The sequence below is a fragment of the Simochromis diagramma genome, unplaced genomic scaffold, assembly GCF_900408965.1.
Source record: "Simochromis diagramma unplaced genomic scaffold, fSimDia1.1 OVJJ01000322.1, whole genome shotgun sequence".
Taxonomy (NCBI): domain Eukaryota; kingdom Metazoa; phylum Chordata; class Actinopteri; order Cichliformes; family Cichlidae; genus Simochromis; species Simochromis diagramma.
Window position 1 is genome coordinate 139,994 of NW_024386731.1, and position 20,140 is coordinate 160,133.

Below are 20,140 nucleotides of genomic sequence, written 5' to 3' on the forward strand. Positions count from 1 at the left end.
CCTCTCTCTGGATGATATTCTTAATTTCCCTAAGAATCTCTCTGACCACATGAACCATGTCGGTCTCATTAGTGATGTGTTGGTCACGAATGAAACGGCTCTTAGAGCCGGATCTTTGATGTGAACGACGCGAGCCGGCTCCTTATTGGGAGCCGTGGTTTTTTTCTTCTTTCTCTCACCCTCTCTCTTGCACTTGTTTTTTCCGCTTCACTCCGCATGCGAGCCTTGTGCTTTGCGCCTGGAAAAGAGGGGAGGGGCGGTAGTTACACTCGCAGTAGCACAGGAACAGAGCGGGAGGGAGAGAGAGAGAAAGAGAGCGAGGGACAACAACGTCACATTAGAAAGGTATAGTAATCATCCACAACTGTTTTCAGTTGCAGATGATAAAGGATTCAGAAAGTTTATTCATGCAGGTCCATATGACAGAGAATATGCATCTTCTTTTTGTTTTCATATTTTAATTTATATTTAATTGTGTTGTGGTTTGCAGTGTTTTGTGTTGTTTCACTTTAAATTTGTTTAAAAGGAAAAAGCTGAAAATTTAAATAGTTAAAAGTTGAAATGTAAATAGTTGTTTTTCTATTATATGATTTATTTATTACATTTTATGTCGAGTGAAGTATATTTACGGTGGCCCCTAGAGACAAAACATGTACAAACTCCAAAACACCTACAAAACACAACAGAAGTGCTCCAGGATGCATGGTGCAGTTTTGAGCTTTTGTTACCTAGTGGCTACACAAGCCAGGAAGTACCAACAACCGGATTTGGTGTGTGGTAGTAACAGGTAAATGAACATTTTTTTTAATTATTTGAATATATATGAGTGCTTGTGTATAAATACACAAACAATACACATATGCTTTCAATTGTGTAATTTAAGTGATCTAGGTAGCTGTTTTGGAAGTTCAGTTAACGCTAGAAATTTGTTTTGGAGTTTGTACGTGCTTTGCAGTTTGTACGTGCTTTGTCTCTAGGGGCCCCCATATATATTTATATATAAACATATATAAATAAAACCATGAGTTTTTTTACATGAGTAATTCCTTTTGTACAGAATTTTATATTGTTGTTAATAATAAATTAATTAAAGCAACAAAACAACCTGAAGAGCCGGTTGGGAGCCGAAAGAGCCGGTTCTCTAAAACGAGCCGGAAATCCCATCACTAGGTCTCATCCTGCAAAATCTCCTGGACAACCATTTCTTCGTCAAAGGTGAGAAATGCGAGTTTCACATACAAGTGTCATTTCTTGGAATCATAGTGGAGCAGGGGCAACTCTGGCCCAGAAAAAGGCTGTGGTGGAATGGCCCAAGCCCCAGACTCAGAAGGAGCTGCAACGGTTCCTAAGATTTGCCAATTTTTATAGACGGTTTATTGGAGACTTCAATAAGGTTATAGCCCCTATGACTCAAATCAAGTTAAAACAAGAAATAAGAAATTCACAAGTTGAACTATCTCATATGGAAGAAAATGTTGAGGAATGAATGATGAATTTAAGTTATTTGACTTTGTAGAGCTGTTTTTCAAATATGAAGTTTGTATGACTTGGGCGTGGCTGGTGCATAGCTTGCATGATTTATATTAATAAAGAGCAGGGACTTTATACTTGGTTGAATTTAGAACTGTTAAAAATAATTAAATATAAGCAATTAACATTTAAACTTCTCACAAGAGCATTTTCAGCATCGTATCAAAGAAAAACAACACCTCGAGAACAAGCTAAAAGAAAAGCAAGACATTTATAAAGATTGTTTTTGTTTTGCCCATACTCATCGTTGATTATTTCAAATAGAACATATGAACCCTTCCGTGGTCTTAGCGTTTCTCTGCTGCACGCAGAAGTCGTTCTGACCCACTGCCAGCCTGTGTTGTCTTGTGTGTGTGTGATTGTGTGTGTTTTCCACTCTTTCCATGTCAAACAGAATGGACTCAGGCGCAGACTCAGGCTCTTGGGGATAAGAGTGCACTTTTTGGTATTTTGTGCTTCTGGCGCACTGTAATTATGTTCTTATGTAATGGGGGAGTCAGATAAGCCAGGATAAGACAGTTTTTTGACAGTCTTGCCGTAATTTAAATTTTCATTAAACATCTTTTTTGAAAGAAAAGTACCTGGTCTTGCTCGTGTTTACCTGTTGCTGGACTGACTCCTAAAGGTGGTACAGAAGAGTAAAACAGAGCCAGAATGCTGCCAATACAAAAGTAAAAAAAAACTAGCTTCACTGGTGACGGGAAAGGTAAGTGACTCATGCTGCAGGTGACATCAGACGCAGGAGATGAGGCAGAAAGAAAGCAAATGGTAGCTTAGAATTTAACAAAAGGTTTTTTTTCAAGGTCCCATTGTTCCAAATATACCAATCAACTGTCATATAATTAACCATATCTTATCATAATTAACCTAATTAACCATAATTAACTCCCTGGAGGACAGATAATGATGAGATGAGATGAGATGAGATGAACTGCCCACAACTGAGACGACAGACCTTGCTGACCATACATAAAATACACAAACATCACATTGGGGAGACAGGCCAGGTTAGGTAGCAAAGGAAAAAACTGTGAAATGTGTAACACAAAGGGATAATCCAGGAATGCACAGATATCATCACACCATAACACAATAAAACACAGACAAACAAAATGAGAGAATATTCCAGTGTGCACAGCTGGATCTGGGACCGCTGCAATCTTTGATCGCACCTCCAACTGATCCGCTGTCCACATCAGATGGGAGGTAAGCATGGGAGGAGGCATTGGATTTGGGGAAGGGAGGGTGACGGTGAGAGTGTATCAGTATCAGTGTACATGTGTGTGTGCGTGTGTGTGTGTATCCCGTGTTCAGCTGAGAGAAAGTGTCACCACGCCCAGTTAAGCGAAGGACAACAGTCTCCAGTGGACCCATGTGGCCTTAAAGGAGGGACAAAGAGTGCTGACAACAGTCCTGTTTATCATGGAAGAATTTTTGTTGTTCCAGTCAGCTTCGACCTTGGCAGGCCTTCAGCTGGCGCCAGTGCGATAGCTGCATGAGTGAAGACGGTGAATGTTTATGTTTAGTGTGAACAGCTGCATCCAACTTGTTGGTCAAATGTCCATCACTGGTCACCAATTCTCTCAATTCCCATTCTTCTTCTCCAAGATCTTACCCATTTCAAAGCCATGAGCTTCTCCAAGATGTTATCCATATTGCGTTTAATAAACACAGTTAGTATTCACAGTCCTGCCCATTGTCTATCACAGGGGTGTCGAATTCCAGGCCTCAAGGGCCAGTGTCCTGCAGGGTTTACATATTACCAAGCCTCTGGAGAACTCAGCTGTGTTGCATCAAGGACACATCTAAAACCTGCAGGACACCGGCCCTCGAGGCCTGGAGTACAACACCCTTGGTCTATCATGTCGACCATCCTTGTGGAATTTTGAACAGCTGTAGCCGGTTCTTGTTCTTCGATAAGCCAGGTCCAAGCCAGCTCCAATCATCCAGAACTCTGTTATTGTGTTTCTGAATTGGTAGATGTCATTCAATGTCCTGAATTGAGAGTGTCGCCAGACACAGGACGCAACCAACCATCGAGTATTGGACAGTACACGTCTCAGCAGGACAATCGGACTCTCCCAGGCCCAGGAGGGTTTCAATTTTGTTACGGGGCCAGTTGATCAAATCCACAATTTTTTCCGGTTTTACAGAACAAGACTGAGACTCTTTGAGGGTTAGAGTTAGAGGAGACTAGACACAGACATAGAAGCAGCAGCAGGGAAGACGTGCACCCACCTCCTCCAAGAGCCAAAGAAGAGTGGGGAGAGTTTAAACGCTCTCCAAAATTACATCGACCAGTGCTCCGAGCGTGGGTGTAGTTATGAAGAAGGTCAAGAGCGCATCTTCCCCGGCAAAAAATGAGACCCCGTCATCAAAAAGAAGTTGCCCGGCACAACATCGCCTGCCAGCAACACATTACTGACTTCCTGGAGTCAATTGGCATACGACTGTCCAGCTTCGATACGAGAAAATTAATTCCCGGAATGCGCCATAGTTTTGGAATGTTGGGAATTCTGGAATGTGCCATGGTTCCGGAATGTTCGGAATTCCGGAATGCGCCAAAGTTCCGGAATGTTCAGAATTCCGGAATGCGCCAAAGTTCCGGAATGTTCAGAATTTCGGAATGTTCGGAATTCCGGAATGCGCCAAAGTTCCGGAATGTTCGGAATTCGCCAAAGTTCCGGAATGTTCGGAATTCGGGAATGCGCCAAAGTTCCGGAATGTTCGGAATTCGGGAATGCGCCAAAGTTTTATAACTCATAAGATATTTTTTCCCCCCCAATCTAATTTGCAGGGAATTATTTCTATGTTGTTGGAAACGGCATAGGAATACTGGACTGATACCGTTTTTAATCAAACACGTACATTTGGACAGTTGTGGATCCAATGTACCAAGCAAACTACCCACTAGCCAGTAAGCATTCACCTAGCTGCTCTAATCTGTATCTCTTAATTCCAACCTGAGCCAACAGAATTATTTAGAGAATGAATTGGTGGGTTTAAATACTTGGATAACACCTGGAACAAATAGACCTTTTTCTTTTTATTCTTGTACTGAAAATCTTGAGAGATGGTTTTTAATGGCATTTAACTTTAGTCAGAGACGTACAGCATAATATTACTCAGTGATATAAGATTTAAGACAGAACACACATACCTTAAAGGAGTGAGGCTCTGAGCGGTGAGGCCATTCAATTTCTCTTGGTGAATGACTGTAAAAATCTGTACAGCATATTTTACGTTGATATTTCTCTTCCTGCATTGTAAAGCATGGTAATTTTAGTGTTCAATAAACTTTCAGTCCAATGACCGGCTACGTGGGTTTTATTGATAAACTGAATGACAGATAGCAGTTGGGTTCATCAGAGTTCAAATCTGTCACATTTTACAGTAGAATATCCAGGCGATAGATGGGTCATTCCATGAAAACCAACCAACTGCACCAGTTTAATGTTTCTGATGGAGAGGAACAGAAACAACCATTAGTTTGATCTGTTATCTGATTATTCTGTGGAAAAAAAACAACTTTTGAGTCCAACTTTTAAAGGATTTCATCACCATGTGAGGTAAGCCAGAACAAGTTATACCAAATAGGAAATTTGTTTTTTTTTTTTTAAACCTAGTGTTTGATATTCCCACTATAGCCTTAATTCCTTCTCTGTCAAAAATAATTTTCCAGTAATCTACAATCCTGTTTAATTCTGTGGCTGTTAGGTGGAGACACTAGTTGATTTTACATATCAGTTTCAGTTCCAAACTTTTAGGAGCATTAAACTTTTTGTTGTTTGATTTAATATAATGAGTAAATGTAATTTCATTAAGCATGACAGACACAGACATCTTCAGGGATACAGACAATTTTTATTCTGAGACAAGTCTTGATTTGTCTTACAAAGCAGCCCTTTTCCTAAAAAATAAAATAAATATAACAAAGATAATTTTAGTAACACAAAGTGTCTCACTGAAAAGATCGGCTGTTTTCTCAACAGCCTCATCACTGCATAAAATTAACTGGAAACAGAAGCATCACATTTCTGCATGTTTCACCAACACTCACACGGGATCTGATTTTTTTTCTTCCCCCCTCAACTTAGTGCAAGTTCAGTCATCACATTGAACAGTAATTTCAAACAAGTAAAAGCAAATCACAAACTCTTACAGTTCAGTCAGTTTTAGCTGAAATTCACTTTTAACATGATCAAAGTAAACTGAGGTCAGGTCTGCACAGGACTAACACCAACAACACAAACTCTACAGTGCATGACTCGAAACACTTACATCATATAAATCATGTTCCCGGACACATTACTGACAGAGTTATCAATTAAAACATTCTTACACAACACAGACACACATGCATGACCGACCTGGTGGCAAACGTCATTTGTGGGCTTCAGATAATAATAAAACCTCTCCTGGCATCAGCTTTCAAACAGAGACATCCCCGCACATTAAGGCCAGTTCTTTTAGTGCAAACACAGAAATGCAAAGTCAGTCTTAAATGAATGTAATGAGCTCCATTAGTCGGGGAAATGAGCCAGATTATTAACATCAATCACTAAACCAAGTTGTTTAATGTTAGATTATATTTTCTTTGAGTGCTGAATTATTTTTTCATTACTGTCCGAAAATTTTGTACCCACGCTACTAACTTAAATTTATGTGCATGTCACACAGTTTCTTTGCAATTTTAATTTGCATCTCATTTCAAAACATTTTCAGGGCTTTCATGGTCACTTTTCCACTATTGGAGACATTTAGCATGCTCATGTGCTTATTTTGCATCTCTGTGTGGTGATTTTATAGGTTTTTGTTTTCTATGGAAGGTCATTTTTGTGTCTTTATTGTTCTTCTCTCCTCACTGAACTGGTAGAATTGTGTCTCAACGTACTTTTTAAGGTAATCAAAAATTTGTTAATAATAAGTTTGTTAGTAATTTTGTGTCATTTTGAGTTTGTTTTGTGTCTTTGTTTGTTTTTGCATAAATAAGAGCAAAACATTGCAGATTCATTGGAAAAAAGGAATCATTATTTCAGACATTCATTCTCCACACCACTCTCCACCACAAAAAACAAACAAACAGAAATTTGCACTTTTATCCTAAAGCATTGCCATTGTGGCTTCAGAGGCTGTTCTCAATTGGCTCATACAAAAGAGTTTAATGAACCACAAATGTAGGAGCCCTTCTCACTCTGGGCCATAAACTGAAAACAATCGCTAATCCAACAAATGTATGAACTGCTGAGAGAAAGAGTGCCCGTCCTTACAGAAACAAAGAGCCAAACATTATAATCTGTATTTAAACAGTGAAAGTGTTTCCATAGCAGGTTTATGATATTAAGCACCACTGGATTCCTGCCAAATCTTAGTTTAGCTCATTGCATCACCACCTAAACCGGGAACTGTAAACAGGCCATTTGGTTTGCAATTTTTGGCCAATAATTAACAGAAATAAGCAGTCACGTAATTTTAAGACCAATGGAACGAGGACAAATCCAGTCTTGGTTTTGAACTCAGGAGGAAATTTGAGAGCTTTGTGCTTTTGAAATGTCAGTGGACTCATTTGCGGAAACGTTGCTGGGTTTTGGCCCTGCTGAGGACACAATGAAATAAAACCTGTGGGAAACATTTTTTTTTTTTTTTTTTTTTTTAGATATTACTCCTCAGTAAAGACCTTCCACCATTTAATCTCCAACCTATTAGCCTTTAAGTGGCTGCAGCAGCAGCAGGCTTGACAATCTGAGTTGTTAAGGTGTTAATCTGAGTTGACTGATTATCAAAAAAAACAACAACAGATAATTCATTTGCTTTTTACAACAAATAAATTCCTATATAGTTGTGAGGTTGGAAAATAATTCTAGTAAAGTGAATGTACAGCATCGTCATCAGCAAAACTTCTACTTGCAAAAAGCAAAGGCCTTGAATGCAAACGCTTGAGCTCATCATGTAGAGAGAAACGATCATCAACATTATCAATCTGTACTCCAAAGAAGATCCATACCTACATCTGAACAGCTACATATCTTAAATAAGGATAAAATGACTCTTAGAAGAAAATGAGGTAATGAATTTAAGCTCAAGTGACCTGTCAGGAGGTGGCAGGGGAAGTCCTTGCACCATATTCCTGTCCTGTCTCATATTTATATTTACAGAAACAGTTTTCAGCATAAAAGATCCTGTAAGCTTAAAAAACTTTGAACAGTTACCTTCTGCTGCCACCAGAGGTCAGCAAACTGCACAGAGCCTCATGTTGTTTCAGTTAAGAGGAAGAAGTTTGCAGGTAGTTTGCACCATTGTGGTATTGTCAATCGACAGTCAGTTTGTCACAATCTTGAAATTAGTTTGAAGAGATCAGCTAAAAAAATACAGACGTCCCGCTTCCATCACTACACTGTAAGAAAAAGGAATCTGACGAAGTACGATGATCCCAAAGCTGAAGTAAAGTTGTGAAATTTAGGCAGAAACCAATGTGAATCTATCAGGTTTCCACAGCTCACAGTAAAAAAAAAAAAAAAAAAAAAAAAAAAAAAACACTTTGAAAATAAACAAGTGTCCAGAACTAAAATGTGTTTTTAGGGAGTAATGATGCTGCAGACACTCTACATGCTGAATTGAATTAACCGTTTTCATGCACTTAAGTAACCAAATCACCGCAAGCAACCTGGTTCCAGCAGAAACCAGAAACATATTAAACATATATACAGTAACCTGGTTAAACATTCAATGACGTCCTTAAAAATATCTGTGAATACAATTTCAAGTGTACACAAAACAATATTACACTCTTACAACTTTGGATATGTTAGCTGACCATCTGAAAAGCAAGCTGTAGTAACAACTGGTCAATTATTATAAAAAGGGCTGATAAATTTTATTTCAAATTACATAAATGATTCATTATAAAATCACTTTAAAATTCTTAATCCTAAAATAACCTTAAATTACTGTTCATTAATCGATTAGTATATGAAACATACTGATCAATGTCTCGTTTTGCACTAAACCCTGTGTGTGACAACATGAGAAATAAGCAGATCTTTGAATACAAGATGCTAAAATTTGCAAATATTTGGCTTTTTATTCATTATTTTTACATACAAAAATTTATTTCTATCATGCTAGACTTTTGTTTTGAAGAGGTTGTTGTTGTTGTTGTTGATGATAATAATAATAATAATAACAATATTAACAACAACAATAATAGGTGTATTGTAAGTACATATATGTATCATGGTCTTGATAATAAAAAAGTGGTGTTAGTGCATTCTGAGTATATGTAATGTGAGTAATCCCTGCCTCACTGAAAAGGACAAATTACACTGCTTATTTTTCATGTTCCATTGCTCTGCCATAAAAATGGTCCCTGTCGATCCAACTTGCTCTTTTTGCCAATAATTCGCCCACAAATAACAGTATTAGCTGCCATTTAGCTGCTTTCCATGTTGATAACTGACAGAGTTTTGGCTGTGTGTGTCAGTCAGATAAATCCTGTTCAAATGAAAGCTGGCTATAACCTGATTACTTAAGTGCATGTAAACCTGGTGAGGGACAACTGAATGGACCTTCAGCAAAAGGATACCTGACTGTGCTGAGAGATGCATGAGGATGCAGTCACAGAACAAAAGGAGAAAATAGGCTGAGAATGGCAAAGAAAGGAACGGAAGTGGGGAGGGGAAGGAAGGAGGAGGTAATGAGTAAAACAAAGAGGAAAAACATCTGCAGTCCAAGTCCTCAAGTGACTATGGTATAGAGGACTGTTCAGCTACCTTGGTGTGTTTGGTGTGTGTGTGTTTTATCAGCTGCAGTGGCAGAGCAGCAGTCCAGCCACTAGAGGAAGCAGGTTGAGCAGCAGGAGCCACAGAGTGGTGGCCAAACCTGGAGAACTGGAGCATGGATCTAAAAGAAAGACAGAAAATAACATCTATCAAATCATGTTTGTTTTACATAACAGAATTATATTCTACACACATTGAGTATTTAATTATACATACATCTTAAGTTTTATCTTTCCCTTTCAGTGCTTTCCTCACCGATTTCTTTACTTTGTTCTCATTTATATCTTTTCCCATTTCTTCACTCATTAAACAACTTCATTCAACCATCAGTTGAAATCTAAAAGGCAGACAGCTTCACCATGGGACAGGAGGAGAAGCATTTAAATCAGCTGGTCCACTGACTGACCAATTGGGTTGCTCCTGGAGGTGTTGATGGGTGGGAGATGGTAGGGTACGGGGCAGTCATCACAGAAGTCTGTACAGGCGGGGCAGATGAGGACACCGTTGTAAACCCACTCGTTAACGCGTACGCTGATGCTCAGCAGCTGACCTTTACGGACACAGAGGAAGGAACGATCCTGAACGAACACCATGAGGCCCTGAGCTGAGCACGACACCTGCAGCACAGAGAGGGTGTGACACAGACCCAAAACGCACAGCGACATGCACTTTCCTCTCATTTCTCTAAGTTTATTAGGGATTTTTTTCCCTTTGTATAAAAACCTTTTGAGAGCCCACTAAAGCAGTTTGGGACAACAAAAAGGGATTTAATTTATTTAACCTGAACTATTAATCTGTTTGTCATACATAAATAAAATTAAAATCTACAGATGGGGCTGTGCGATATGACAAAAATCTCATATCCCGATATAAGACATTTATCGTCCTGACAAGGATATAAATCACAAAAATGTAATATTTTCTGTAAATTCTGTGAATCTCTGGCAACTCGACTTGCATGAAGTTTTTCCAGCTGGGCGTCATGTAGCTGGATTCGAGTGTTTTAACCGATGCATGACATAAGACATAAGTTGTAACGGCCACCATTTTCTTTCAAAGTTTGAGTCTAAGGTTTATTTTTTAGCACCTGACGGCTCTTTTTTTTTTTTTTTTTCCTCTCTTTCTTCTTCTTCTCATCCGTAAAATCTCTGCATACTTTTTCCTGTGATTCAGTTTATTTTGAAAAGTCTCAACAGGATCTTGAGCTTTATTGTGAAAGGTGTACGTGGAAAACAAACACGCGGAGCCACGCGATGGTTTTACCGTCGTTGTAAACGACAGCACGTAAAAACAGCCCCTTGTCTGTCTGTAGTGTGGTTATATTAAATATAAGAGAAAGAAATTAAGAAATAATTTAAGAAATTAATATAGCCACTACCGTGACCATCAAAATGATGAAAAAAAAAATATTGCTGTAAACTGTTTATTTACGACACCACGAAACAAACGATAGTGTAAAATGAAACGATAGATGTTTTTATATCGTCATCCGATATATATCGTTATATTGAACAGCCCTATCTACAGATTTCTAGAAGGTAAAAGTCTCAACCTACAGATGTCACCTTCTCCACTGAGCTGTAAAGGGGATCTTAAAAATTCACAGAAACATAAATAAGTATATGTACATGTCAGCACCTTGTAGCATCCGGAGCCCCAGTCAGGGTACGTCATCTTCCGAGTGCACTGCTCCATCACAAAGGCTGATTTCTGGTACAGACACACAGAGTCTGGTCCATACTGCTCTGCTCCATAATTTCTCCACCAGTCTGAACAAACAGAGAAAACCACAGATAGAAAGCTCACATATTTCATAGAAACAGCATCAAAAACAGCAGATCAAAACAGATTTTACACAAGAATTCCTCCAAATGTCTTTACTCAGTGGTCCCCAACCCCCGGGCCATGGACCGGTACTGGTCTGTAAGTCGTTTGGTACCAGACCACGAGAGTTGAGGCTCGGGTGTGAAATTTATGGTTTTTGGGGTTGGATGTTACTCTCCATGTTGTTGGCACATTTCAGGAAGACGCTGCTAATAAAGTAACACAATTACACAGTGAGTTGGCGTTTATTATTATATTTACAAAATACCACAGTTTGTGTCTTGGTCGTATCATTTTATTTTGTTGTATTTATCCGAGACACCTTAAAGGCTGTCCATGAAAATATTGTCTGACATTAAACCGGTCCATGGAGCAAAAAAGGGTGGGGACCACTGTCTTTACTGATGAGCTCTCAGTCACACCTATGACAGAATAGGTTTCACGTTCCTGACAGTGAAACTGGGCAGACATGTGTTCTTATGGATTTATGCTAAATGGTGGTGAGCTACTTCTCTGTCAAGCTCTTTTTGATTTTAACAAATTATTTAAAAATGATTAAAAATTATAATAAAAATAAAATTACTTAAAAATGAACACCATGCATCTGCCTGATCTGGCCACTGAAAACAGTGGTCAAAGTTCAAAGTTGAACTTGACTGTGAGTACTCCTTGCTGCACGTGCCGTGTCCTATGTGAAAGGGCCTTAAGGTGTCCAAACCAGGATTAGTTCTAGTCCTAAGGAGCTTTAGGATCATCTTATGAATCTTTATATGAAGTCGCTTTTTGAAATTCAATACTTGAAAGAGTAAAGGTAATTGCTGTAATTAGTCTAGTGAGTGGTTTCTTTGCATATTTTTCTTTTTTTCCTTTTTAAATAATTGGGTGTGTGTGTGTGACCTGCGTTTAAGGCACAGAAGAATAAGAAATATATTAGGAAACTATTCTAACCTCCCTCCCTGTACTACAGCTGTTCACAGAGTTTGATTTAAAACAGCACTAGACTAAAGGCAGCAGTAGAAACAGCAGTATAAGCAGTACCTGGCTGGTTCTCAGACACTCTGCAGTAGGAGTTTCTCTGGTATTCTCCACTGAGGTGCCAGCTGAACTCCTGACTAAATGGACAGTAGTCCGCGATCTCCACAGCACCCCCAAAGAACGACAGCTGATCAGCAGCCACGTCAGGGATCCGCTCGAAATACTGACACAGCACATATAGTTACCCACAGCACACTCACTGAACACAGCAGAGCTTACTGTAACATGCACATACAGCACTGTGTGGTAGCTATAAATAACCTTGTCAGGCATTTTATATAAAATAAATAAATAAATAAATAACACATCCACTAGTTTCAGCAGAACACTCACAAACATATCAATATTGGTAGTGGTGGGGGGCTTGCATACCTGGTACTTAAGTGGCAGTTCTTGTGGGTATTTTTGCAAGTTGCACACAGCCACAGCCAGCTGATCCTGTCTGCAGGTGAGCTGCAGAGGAGAGGCTCGCACTGTGTCACAGTACGGAGTTACAGCGTGTCTTCTGCAACAACAAGTACATGATAAATGCTGCTGGTTAGATATGCCATTACTGTGGGTACCTGGTACAGTACAGAATTTATCTGTAACATATACATATGCCACTTTTTCAGTGTGTTAAACTTGGTCATTTTTTCAACCATTGGTGCCAGCTTCAAACTAAAAGCATGAGCTTTGTGATCATGAGGGAAAAAAATAGCAAAAAAAAACAAAACAAAAAAAACTTCAACTCTGTTTGACACAGAGTTTGTGTTTCTGTGACCTCTGTCTCTGCTTGTCCATCCAGAATTTGCAGCTCTTCATGACAAAGTCGCAGCCGAGACCACGGCCCCAGTCCAGCCTCTGAGCCAGGCTGTAGTTGGCGCGGTACCATCCGCTGTCCTCCATGATAGCCAGCGTCAGCCGAGAAAATACTCGGTTCTGAGTGTGGGAGCCCGTCATTGCCTCATTCTGGGATGAATGAAAAAAAAAAAAAAAAAGAAAAAAAAAAAAAATATGGATGAACACAACGGAGAAGCCCAAACTACTGGCTACCAAAAAGCCACGAGAAAACATGTGCTGACCTCTAAGAGTCTCTTTTCCCAATGGTTTAGTTCAGTTCCTGTCCCTCCTTGGTTCTCCAGCTCCATCCCCTCCAGGATGGGGCAATTAAAATGTTTCCTCGCCTCCTCCTGGAAACAGAAAGGAAGACACATACTACTTAGTTATTACTTGACATCAACTATAACACCTAAACTGGCCTCCAATAACAATCTCATAGGTTCAAGTTTGTCCACTCTTTCTAATCAGACCTATATATTACATTCCTTCAACAACTCCTGGTGTATATAAATCTTTGTAAAACAATTGTTTTTATAAGCACAGTCAAAACTACAGCTAAGAGGTGCAAAATGACAGTACATGATCTTTTTCTAGACTCACATAAACAGAAGAAGAGTTACGAAACTAACCAGTTTTCTTAATATTGAAGCTTCTTACCACAACACGAGGAGTGACAAGGACATGCACTTGGTGTCGGACCATCACGCCTCCTCTGATGTCCCACAGTCTGGTGACTCTTCTGATAACGGCATCGCTCCACTGGTACAGACCCAGACTGATGCACAGGTATAGGATTAGAAGTTAGAGCTTGAACACTGGAAATCATAGATGACCATTACATATAGTGTAATCACCTCTCGTTGAAGGCGGGCAGGCCGCTTGCAAAACGAGGAGTCAGAGGTTTGCCCTCATCATCGTGGTAGAAGGCAAACAAACCAGGCTGAAAACCCCTAGAGGACGTAAGGAGAAACTCCAGTCAGTGACAGATTTCACACATGCACAAATTACTCAACAAGAGTCTATTTAGCACCCAATTACAAGAGTATTTATAGCAGCACATCTTCTGGGCAAAATCTTGCATTTTTTATTAATATGCTCACGAGGTAAAAATAAACCCACATCAATTTTCAGCTTTTAAGTTCAGCTTTGGCAAACTGTTGTTGGTCAACAGTAAAGCATCTCCAAATGTATTCAAATGTTAAAAATCTGCCTACGAAAATATGGTTCAAAAATGTCTTTTGAGCAATCTGTGTGAACCTAATGCTCCATGGGAAGCTCAACAGCAGTGACAAGTGGTACTGACCAGAGCGTGGATGATTTCATGTTTGACTGTGGACAGCATCCCTTCAAACTCCTGAGGTTGAGAGGAGATCATAGCAGGGCACAGGTTGGCGTAGCCTGCTATAGGTCTAAAAGGAAAAACACCCTGACAAACATTAGTTTATACTGTGATATTCTGACAGTTTGATTTATTTCTGTTACCAAGATGACAGTTCATTGCTTATTAAGCAAAAAAATGAGACTTTATTTAAAGACTGGATTGTATTTTTAGTTTATTTTTTAAATTAACACTAAGTAAGGTTTTTATCCTCCCACCTATCCAGCTCCGCCTCCAGCTGGCAGTAAGCAGCATAGGCCACTATGTTCTCCTGCCCACAGCGTTCTGTGGTGACACCGCTGACGTACAGCACAAAATCGGACCCTTCGACTCCAGGCCCATCTGGGGGCCCTGTAGGGCCACATGACTTCCCAGACTCACTGCACACCTTGCATTGCTAGAAGAGAAACACGACATTGGAGTGAGCAGAGAGCACACTGAACCAGTGAGGACGGACAACAGTGTTCACATCTTAGCATAAAAACACTGTCGGTTAAAAGTTGGTCAGAATTTTTTTTTAAATCATGGGGAAAATTGTCAACAGCACTGTCTGGTTATGTGTTATCTGTAGAATTCAACTACAGCAGTAGCATTATATACATTTTGGTCAATGCATGCTTGGTCAATATTTTAATGTTAATTAGCAATGAATTAACACTTCATATGTTCCAAATAAAAACAGAAAACAGCTGCTAGCAAGGCTAGAGTCCTCGTCGTGTGTGATCAGTAATCTATCTATGCACGCTCTGACCTGCAGGTGGTGCTGTGGTACAATGACGGGCCCACATCGTGTAAGGTTTGCACAGGCGTCCTGGCAGTAGCGATGAGGGTCATCTCTCTTCCTCATGTACTGGTTGGTTGCACATTGTCTGAGATAACAGAAACAGTTAATTAAATATAACCACAGATGTGGTTCCCTGAAATCCGAAGAGAAACAAACATTTAAACAACTTTCTGGCAATTAAATAGTATAACATAAACACACAGCACTTGATTAACTTACTCATCTGGATTTTATTAAGGGGGTGCTTTGATTTATAGGAGTGCTTACACTGGAGCTGGAACTAATTGACACCTGCTAGGCCTCAGTCAACTGGTCTTGGTGACTCTTCTTCAAATCATCACACAAATAACACGACTTAATCCATGAAACAGCCCAATTAAAGAGGTTTGTGCTACAGTTTTTGGTGAGTGACACTGTAGTATTTATTAATCTGTCACTTACCACCAGTTGTCAGCTATCTGTGTTTGCCCATTGCACCCGCACAACTTGTGGATGCAGGTTTCTGACCAAGTGTTTGTTAGCTGACTGCTTAGCACTTTGCACTCTGATCCAAATTTGATCACAGAGCCAAAGAATCTACATGGCAAGCAACAAAATGCTAACGTTGTGTCTTCAAAAGGCAGAATCCCAAAACCACTGGGTGATGTCATTGTAGTTTCATTCTTTCTTTTAAAAAAAAATAAAAATAAAAAAAAATACATATGCACACACTTTGATATTAATGCCTTTACTTAAATAAAATACCTTAAAACCTCTTATGACAGTATGTGGAACATATTTAAAAATCTAAATTACTCTAGACTCTATTGTTTTATACTTTCTTTTAGATTACTGAACTGAAAATTAGTGCACATGTGTAGCTAAAATAGTGACGGCAGGGACTACGTACCTGCTGAGCAGTACAGGCCCCACTCTGCGCCTGACACTGAAAGCCCTCTGCAGGTAAGCGATGGCCTGAGGAAAGAGCTTATCCTAGAGAGGGACACATGGAGTAACACACTTTCAATCTGTTACACCTCTGATCACAGCCAACAATGCTGCAAAGCCCAATCCGACATCACCTCAACTACTGCTAATGTTTTTCACGAGTGCTGCACTTGAACCTCACAGCTGAGAACCAAAACCAACAGCAGAAGCCACGGCTGAATGTTAAAACCACTGATGATGTCCTCACGTTGCAGTTCTTGTGGATACTGGACTTTGAATGTAAGATTTAACAGAAAACCCTATTTACTGCTTAAAAATCAAAATCGGGAAAACCACAAGTTGACTCTTAATTTCCACTTTTATTTATACCAATTTCTCTGTGGTTGAGATGTGTTATTTTACAAGGTTATAGTTAGACTTTAACTATTACAAAACATTTATTGTATAAAGTGCTCAGGTGTGTCCTCACCTTCACAAGTCTCCTTTTGTCTGCAGTAAGTCTGTGGATGGAGAGCATACTTGTTACACACACACAAACCTGGCATATGGATGCTAGAAAAATGGTGACAGTTGTTCTGTTTGGCTTTTTGTTTTGTTTTTTAATCCTTTGAGTTGCTGTAGCACTTACTGGTCAACGCTGCTGTCATAGATGATCTTTATTTTCAGCTGAAGGTCTTCTGGAGAGCTTCTCTTAGTCAAACGCTCAGGCTTCAAGTAAACATGGTGGACAATCTGAAACAGGATAGCAGAAAATGAGAATTGCAATTTATAAGAGGAGAACTAAATCAACCAATACTACTAACAATAGATGTGTTTAGTGTTTTACAAAACTATTATTGGTATAGTATTGGAACATATGCCAACTATCAAGAGTAGAAATTGCAGTACAAAAATGTGTTTGTGATAACTGAGAAACTGAAATGCTCAAAACACAGTTCAACTTCCTCTCAATCAGAAGCAAGTATTATATTTGATGCTGGTGATCAGAGTCTTTAAGGATTCTGGAAATACCTTCAGAATAGGTAAAGCGCTCCACCTTACAAACGACGTCCAATAAGCTTTTCTGTTTATTTTTTTAATGGCTAAAAACTGAGAGTCACAAACTCGCCTTTTAGTTAGTTATTAAAAACCTAATCTGTCCATTTTACTGTGAATGGGTTTTGTGTACATTTAGTTAAAAACACCTGTCTTCTGTGAATAAAATGTTTGGGATACAGAGTGCAGCTGTATTTTGAATTAATAAATTAAGAAATAATTAATCTAGCTAGATGTCATTTTGGCTGTTTAAAGGGGAAAAGGCTGAAGCTGAACAGCTGAAACTGATTTATAGACAGTGGCATGTGATCTGAAAGCTGCTTTCATAGTCTAAATGTGCATGACAGAAGCTGTACAGTGAACACAGTACAAGCTTTGTATACCACAGTGGCATCACTGTTAGCCTGTAAGCTTGCTATCAAACTGCACATCAAGTCTTAGTGAGGAACCAACTGAACAACACGCTTTCGTTGTATTTATCACAAAAACACGTCCTTTACATCGTGCTGGAGATTGTCAACTATTCATTTTCCACGTGCCGAGGCGATAAAGTCTTATTACACTGTATAATATTTAATACCATCTTAAATAGCCGACGCAGCTAACGTGCTAGCTTAGCCTCTGCTGTTACAGCTCTAGCTTAGCTAAGCTTTGGCAGAGACAGCCGAGGCTCACCTCGTTGGGAGAAGGGACTCGGTGTTTGCAGGAACCGTGACAGCTCACTAGCACGGCCAGAAGGGAGAAGAAGAGGGCAGGGCTGAGGAGGAACCAGGACACGGACGGCTTGCCATCCCGGCTTAACCTCAGCTCCATCCTCCAACCTGCCCGACAAAAGGGGCTTGGCAGCCCGAAGTCAACAGAATCTTCGCCGGTGTCGGTCCGGTCCCTTCTACTTTCGTTTCGTTCATCGCTTGCACGGTGAATCAAAACATGTTAACATCCCGCAAAAAATAAATGAATAAATGAAAAACAAGCGAACAAATTCAAATAAGTTATACCCGAAGTGAAAAGAGCAGTAAAAGCAGTAACGCCGGCCGGCGAGGGGATAAATATACGCCTGACAGCTGCGGCGGTCCTGGTTTGTAGCTTATGTCAGCTGAGGGTGCACTCCGAAGATCGTCAGTTGTCAAGATGATTCACTCCCCAAATGAAGGAAGACAGCGCTCCAAAGATCATATTTTAGTAGGATGAGGTATATTCAACAGATATGGTACATCTTTTTCCTCTCTCAAAGGGGCAAAGGAAATAAATAACAACATTTTATCTTTTTTTTAGTGCGGAGTTTAGAAAGGCATTTGCTTTAAAAGCTTGTATAATATTTTTTTTATTATATACAATATTTTTCATAAGTTTAATTATTTATAGCAGCGATACAGATTCACAAATCCATAAAAAGTTAGAATCCGTCTAAAAAATGTACTTGAGACATAATTTTACGGAGCCCCGCAAGGGACATGGGAGAAGAAAAAAAAAGAAAAACTTTTGCCACGGTATTATTCTTGTGAATTGTGAAGACATCATGCTTAACCAAAAATTTGAAGAAAATGGGTTAGGTTCATTATGGTTCCCTTCACTTCAAAGTTAATGCCTGCCTCTTTTCTTAAGGCAGGTCTGTAAAGCTTTTCACTTTTTCCACCATGTGATGCTGTGTTCCCACACTCTGTGGCACCAAAACATCAGACACATGAGGTAAATGTGATTACATCTGAATGCCCATCATGGCTTACAGTTAGACCATCTCTGATCGCTGTAGCTAATGAGAATCCACCCTGTGTCTGTTTGATTGTATTAGCTCTTGTTTCACTCTGTTAGGAAGGTGGAAAACTCCAGTGTTACATGGTAATGACTTAAAATTTTCATTTTAACGGAACATTTTAAGTCAAATTGTAGCACCAAAAACCTGCATATTTGGTACGTTTTTTTATGTTAAGTGATTGTTTCTTTCATTGTAATAGGTATTTATTTCTCATGTGTTATGGTTATTGTATTTTTCAGGCTTTAATGAAAAATTCTGTTTTGCTTAGCTGGCTCCAAAACCATCTCAGTGCCCAGCCCAACCCATAAAATGCTGCTGTAAAGTTTTTGTGGTTTTCAGCTTCCCTTTCATTTGTTTCTTCTGTGATGTTGGAGATTTGCATTTTCATTATGGTTAAAAAAGAAAAAATAAGAAAACATAAATCTACAGAAGCACCGGCTTCAAAAGGATTGCTTGGTAAGGATATGATGATATACACACTGTATATTTTCAATATTTTCTGACATTTTATATTTTATAAGTTTGTTGATCAATGTCTGTGTTATACCTTTAGTTTATCCCTAACAATCCTGCGACACTTACTCTCCCTTTCCTTTGTGAAAGCAATCTAACCTATTCGATCTTTGTCTCTTGTCTCCCACAACAAACAGAATCAACAGATTTTTATTCTTTTATAAACAAACTAGGATGAAATAGCGTATGAAGTGTTCATTCCTAAATTTGAACAAACATTTATTTAAAAAAAAAAAAAAGGTTCAGAAATGATCAGAAAGTGGAAGGACTTACTTCTGAATCATCACATTTAATTTTTGTTTTTTAGCCAGTAGTAAAATGGATTTCATCTTTACATTCACAGGTACACAACAACTTCTGCTGGCTAATGGGCATATTTTTTTTCAGTGTAAACAAATGTAGGCTAAAACAGAACATAGATAATTCAAACAAATAATCATTTTTTATTATATATGGTGCATTATCTTTAGGTGGAATATCTTTTGTCAGATAGAAACAAGCTAGAAACATTGTTACTTAGCACCATAAAAATGGTTTTAAAAGTTTTAAAACTTTATTTTTTATAATGAACAACACTATATTGTTTTTCAACATATCGGTTTTTAGACACTAGATTGTCATTCAGGAGCTCAGCTGCCATCCATCCCTCCTGAGGAGCCAGTGCACAGCTGGCTACTAAAGAGCAGCTCAGTCAGTGTGTGGACCCCTCTTAGTGAGCATTAGTGGTGTATTCAGCTTGTCTTAATGAAACTTTGTTT

General features: G+C 39.1%; 1 protein-coding gene across 1 annotated transcript; it reads right to left on the reverse strand.

The window, feature by feature from the left end:
- Positions 1–6,142: 6,142 nt before the first annotated feature.
- Positions 6,143–18,262, reverse strand: lmln (leishmanolysin-like (metallopeptidase M8 family)). The gene is made up of 16 exons (XM_039999891.1): positions 17,789–18,262; positions 16,707–16,810; positions 16,548–16,578; positions 16,041–16,123; positions 15,119–15,236; positions 14,586–14,764; positions 14,293–14,398; positions 13,844–13,959; positions 13,647–13,764; positions 13,232–13,339; positions 12,931–13,118; positions 12,540–12,672; positions 12,171–12,330; positions 10,947–11,077; positions 9,715–9,925; positions 6,143–9,429 (listed from the first exon to the last, which is right to left on the reverse strand). Exons 1-16 carry the CDS (start codon positions 17,924–17,926, stop codon positions 9,329–9,331), a joined length of 2,025 nt encoding a protein of 674 aa, XP_039855825.1. The 5' UTR covers positions 17,927–18,262; the 3' UTR covers positions 6,143–9,328.
- Positions 18,263–20,140: the final 1,878 nt, after the last annotated feature.